This window comes from Ambystoma mexicanum, chromosome 5p (assembly GCF_040938575.1).
Source record: "Ambystoma mexicanum isolate Mex_15411 chromosome 5p, UKY_AmexF1_1, whole genome shotgun sequence".
Lineage (NCBI taxonomy): Eukaryota > Metazoa > Chordata > Amphibia > Caudata > Ambystomatidae > Ambystoma > Ambystoma mexicanum.
In genome coordinates, this window is record NC_090930.1 from 38,655,121 (window position 1) to 38,660,830 (window position 5,710).

Sequence of the window (5,710 nt, forward strand, 5' to 3'; positions counted from 1 at the left end):
TGATGGCCAGGACGAACTCCAAACATGCAGCAGTATCAACAGCATACACCCAAACCTTAACGTGACATACACCATTCACCTGGCCCTGAACCTAACCCACACCATTCACCTGAACCTGACCCACACCATTCACCTGACCTTAGACCTAACTCAAACCATTCACATGACCATAGACCATAGACCTGACTCAAACCATGGACCTGACCCACACCATTCGCCAGAACCTGGAACTGATGCACACCATTCACCAGAAAACTAACCTGACACACACCATTCACCTGAACATATAACCTACCCCACACCATTCAACCAAACCTGGACTTGACCCACACCATTCACGCAAACCTGAACCTGCCCATAGACCTGACTCAAACCATGCACCTGACCATGGACATAACACACACTATTCACCTGAACCTGGACCTGGACCACACCATTCACCCAAACCTGGACTGGACCCACACCCTTCACCCAAACCTGGACATGACCATAGACTGGACTCAAAACATTTACCCGACCCTGGACCTAACACACACTATTCCCCCGAACCTTGACCTGGCCCACATCATTCACCCGAACCTATACCTGACACACACCCTTCACCTGAACCTGGAACTGAACCACACCATTCACCAGACCTTAGACCTGACCCGCAACATTCACCTGCCTTTATACCTGACCCGCACCATTCACCTGGCCCGGAACCTGACTCAAACCATTCACCTGACCCTGGACATGACCCACATCATTCACCCAAACCTGTACCTGAAACATAGTATTCACCCGACACTGAAAATAACACACACCATTCACCCGAACCTGGACCTGACCCATACCATTAATTTGAATCTGGACCTGACCCGTACCAATCACCTGACCTTAGACCTGACTCGTGCCATTCACCTGACCTTAGACCTGACTCACACCATTCACCTGACCCTGAACCTGACACTCACCATTAATCTGACCATGAATCTGGCACCCATCATTCACCCGAACCTTGACCAGACCTACACCATTCACCTGACCTTAGGCCAGACTCAAATCATTCACCTGACACTGGACCTGTCCCACATCGTTTGTACAACTTCTGGATCCAACTCGACATTGCCCCAAGATGAAAAATGACTCACACTATCTACCTGCCCTTTGGACCTGACACTTACTGTACACCGGACCCTGGACTTGACTCACACCATCCACCTGCCCCTAGACCTGACTCTCGCCATTCACCTGAATCCTGGTGCAGACTCACACCATTCATGGGACCTTGGACCTGACCCAAAACATCCATTCACCCCTGGACCTGACTCAAACCTTTCATGCAACTCTGGACCTGACTCACAACTTTCACCCTGTCTATGGATTTGACTCACACCATTCACCCATCCCTAGGCCTGACTCACACTATCCACATGACCCTAAACCTGACTCACACCATCCACATGACCCTAGACCAGACTCTCACCATCCACATGCCCCTAGACCTGACTCACACCATCCACATGCCCCTAGACCTGACTCACACCATCTGCAAGCCCCTAGACCTCACTCACACCATCCACATGCCCCTAGACCTGACTCACACCATCCACATGCCCCTAGACCTGACTCACACCATCCACATGCCCCTAGACCTGACTCACACCATCCCCATGCCCCTAGACCTGACTCACACCATCCACATGCCCCTAGACCGGACTCACACCATCCACATGCCCCTAGACCTGACTCACACCATCCACACGGCCCTAGACCTGACTCACACCATCCACATGCCCCTAGACCTGACTCACACCATCCACACAGCCCTAGACCTGACTCACACCATCCCCATGCCCCTAGACCTGACTCACACCATCCACATGCCCCTAGACCTGACTCACACCATCCACATGCCCCTAGACCTGACTCACACCATCCACATGCCCCTAGACCTGACTCACACCATCCACACGCCCCTAGACCTGACTCACACCATCCACATGCCCCTAGACCTGACTCACACCATCCACATGCCCCTAGACCTGACTCACACCATCCACATGCCCCTAGACTTGACTCACACCATCCACAAGCCCCTAGACCTGACTCACACCATCCACATGCCCCTAGACTTGACTCACACCATCCACAAGCCCCTAGACCTGACTCACACCATCCACATGCCCCTAGACCTGACTCACACCATCCACACGGCCCTAGACCTGACTCACACCATCCACATGCCCCTAGACCGGACTCACACCATCCACATGCCCCTAGACCGGACTCACACCATCCACATGCCCCTAGACCTGACTCACACCATCCACATGCCCCTAGACCTGACTCACACATCCACACGCCCCTAGACCTGACTCACACCATCCACACGGCCCTAGACCTGACTCACACCATCCACACGCCCCTAGACCTGAGTCACACCATCCACACACCCCTAGACCTGACTCACACCATCCACATGCCCCTAGACCTGACTCACAGTATCCACACGGCCCTAGACCTGACTCACACCATCCCCATGCCCCTAGACCTGACTCACACCATCCACATGCCCCTAGACCTGACTCACACCATCCACATGCCCCTAGACCTGACTCACACCATCCACATGCCCCTAGACCTGACTCACACCATCCACACGCCCCTAGACCTGACTCACACCATCCACATGCCCCTAGACCTGACTCACACCATCCACATGCCCCTAGACCTGACTCACACCATCCACATGCCCCTAGACTTGACTCACACCATCCACAAGCCCCTAGACCTGACTCACACCATCCACATGCCCCTAGACTTGACTCACACCATCCACAAGCCCCTAGACCTGACTCACACCATCCACATGCCCCTAGACCTGACTCACACCATCCACACGGCCCTAGACCTGACTCACACCATCCACATGCCCCTAGACCGGACTCACACCATCCACATGCCCCTAGACCGGACTCACACCATCCACATGCCCCTAGACCTGACTCACACCATCCACATGCCCCTAGACCTGACTCACACATCCACACGCCCCTAGACCTGACTCACACCATCCACACGCCCCTAGATCTGACTCACACCATCCACACGCCCCTAGACCTGAGTCACACCATCCACACGCCCCTAGACCTGACTCACACCATCCACACGCCCCTAGACCTGAGTCACACCATCCACACGCCCCTAGACCTGACTCACACCATCCACATGCCCCTAGACCTGACTCACACCATCCACATGCCCTTAGACCTGACTCACACCATCCACACGGCCCTAGACCTGACTCACACCATCCACATGCCCCTAGACCTGACTCACACCATCCACACGGCCCTAGACCTGACTTACACCATCCACATGCCCCTAGACCTGACTCACACCATCCACATGCCCCTAGACCTGACTCACACCATCCCCATGGCCCTAGACCTGACTCACACCATCCCCATGCCCCTAGACCTGACTCACACCATCCACATGCCCCTAGACCTGACTAACACCATCCACATGCCCCTAGACCGGACTCACACCATCCACATGCCCCTAGACCGGACTCACACCATCCACATGCCCCTAGACCTGACTCACACCATCCACACGCCCCTAGACCTGACTCACACATCCACACGCCCCTAGACCTGACTCACACCATCCACACGCCCCTAGACCTGACTCACACCATCCACACGCCCCTAGACCTGACTCACACCATCCACACGCCCCTAGACCTGACTCACACCATCCACACGCCCCTAGACCTGACTCACACCATCCACACGCCCCTAGACCTGACTCACACCATCCACACGGCCCTAGACCTGACTCACACCATCCACATGCCCCTAGACCTGACTCCCACCATCCACACGGCCCTAGACCTGACTCACACCATCCCCATGCCCCTAGACCTGACTCACACCATCCACACGCCCCTAGACCTGACTCACACCATCCACACGCCCCTAGACCTGACTCACATCATCCACATGCCCCTAGACCTGAGTCACACCATCCACATGCCCCTAGACCTGACTCACACCATCCACATGCCCCTAGACCTGACTCACACCATCCACACGCCCCTAGACCTGACTCACACCATCCACACGGCCCTAGACCTGACTCACACCATCCACATACCCCTAGACCTGACTCACACCATCCACACGGCCCTAGACCTGACTCACACCATCCACATGCCCCTAGACCTGACTCACACCATCCACATGCCCCTAGACCTGACTCACACCATACACATGCCCCTAGACCTGACTCACACCATCCACATGCCCCTAGACCTGACTCACACCATCCACACGCCCCTAGACCTGACTCACACCATCCACACGGCCCTAGACCTGCCTCACACCATCCACACACCCCTAGACCTGACTCACACCATCCACACGGCCCTAGACCTGACTCACACCATCCACATGCCCCTAGACCTGACTCAAACCATCCACATGCCCCTAGACCTGACTCACACCATACACATGCCCCTAGACCTGACTCACACCATCCACATGCCCCTAGACCTGACTCACACCATCCACACGGCCCTCGACCTGACTCACACCATCCACATGCCCCTAGACCTGACTCACACCATCCACACTGCCCTAGACCTGACTCACACCATCCACATGCCCCTAGACCTGACTCACACCATCCATACGGCCCTAGACCTGACTCACACCATCCACATACCCCTAGACCTGACTCACACCATCCACATGCCCCTAGACCTGACTCACACCATCCCCATGGCCCTAGACCTGACTCACACCATCCCCATGCCCCTAGACCTGACTCACACCATCCACATGCCCCTAGACCTGACTAACACCATCCACATGCCCCTAGACCGGACTCACACCATCCACATGCCCCTAGACCGGACTTACACCATCCACATGCCCCTAGACCTGACTCACACCATCCACACGGCCCTAGACCTGACTCACACCATCCACATGCCCCTAGACCTGACTCACACCATCCACACGGCCCTAGACCTGACTCACACCATCCACATGCCCCTAGACCTGACTCCCACCATCCACACCGCCCTGACCTAACTCACACCATCCACATGCCCCTAGACCGGACTCACACCATCCACACCGCCCTGACCTAACTCACACCATCCACATGCCCCTAGACCGGACTCACACCATCCACATGCCCCTAGACCTGACTCACACCATCCACATGCCCCTAGACCTGACTCACACCATCCACATGCCCCTAGACCTGACTCACACCATCCACATACTCCTAGACCTGACTCACACCATCCACACGGCCCTAGACCTGACTCACACCATCCACATGCCCCTAGACCTGACTCACACCATCCACATGCCCCTAGACCTGACTCACACCATCCGCATGCCCCTAGACCTGACTCACACCATCCACACGCCCCTAGACCTGACTCACACCATCCACATACCCCTAGACCTGACTCACACCATCCGCATGCCCCTAGACCTGACTCACACCATCCACACGACCCTAGACCTGACTCACACCATCCACATACCCCTAGACCTGACTCACACCATCCACACGGCCCTAGACCTGACTCACACCATCCACATGCCCCTAGACCTGACTCACACCATCCACACGGCCCTAGACCTGACTCACACCATCCACATGCCCCTAGACCGGACTCACACCATCCACATGCCCCTAG

At 55.9% G+C, this 5,710-nt stretch overlaps 2 protein-coding genes across 2 annotated transcripts; both read left to right on the plus strand.

Moving 5' to 3' along the window:
- The first annotated feature begins 1,415 nt into the window (after positions 1 to 1,415).
- LOC138480472 (uncharacterized) lies at positions 1,416 to 2,354 on the plus strand. Its single transcript, XM_069612253.1, has one exon. The coding sequence runs from the start codon at positions 1,416 to 1,418 to the stop codon at positions 2,352 to 2,354; it is 939 nt and encodes a 312-aa protein (XP_069468354.1).
- A 1,488-nt stretch (positions 2,355 to 3,842) lies between these two features.
- LOC138480474 (uncharacterized) lies at positions 3,843 to 5,087 on the plus strand. Its single transcript, XM_069612254.1, has one exon. It carries the CDS (start codon positions 3,843 to 3,845, stop codon positions 5,085 to 5,087), a length of 1,245 nt encoding a protein of 414 aa, XP_069468355.1.
- The last annotated feature ends 623 nt before the right edge of the window (positions 5,088 to 5,710 follow it).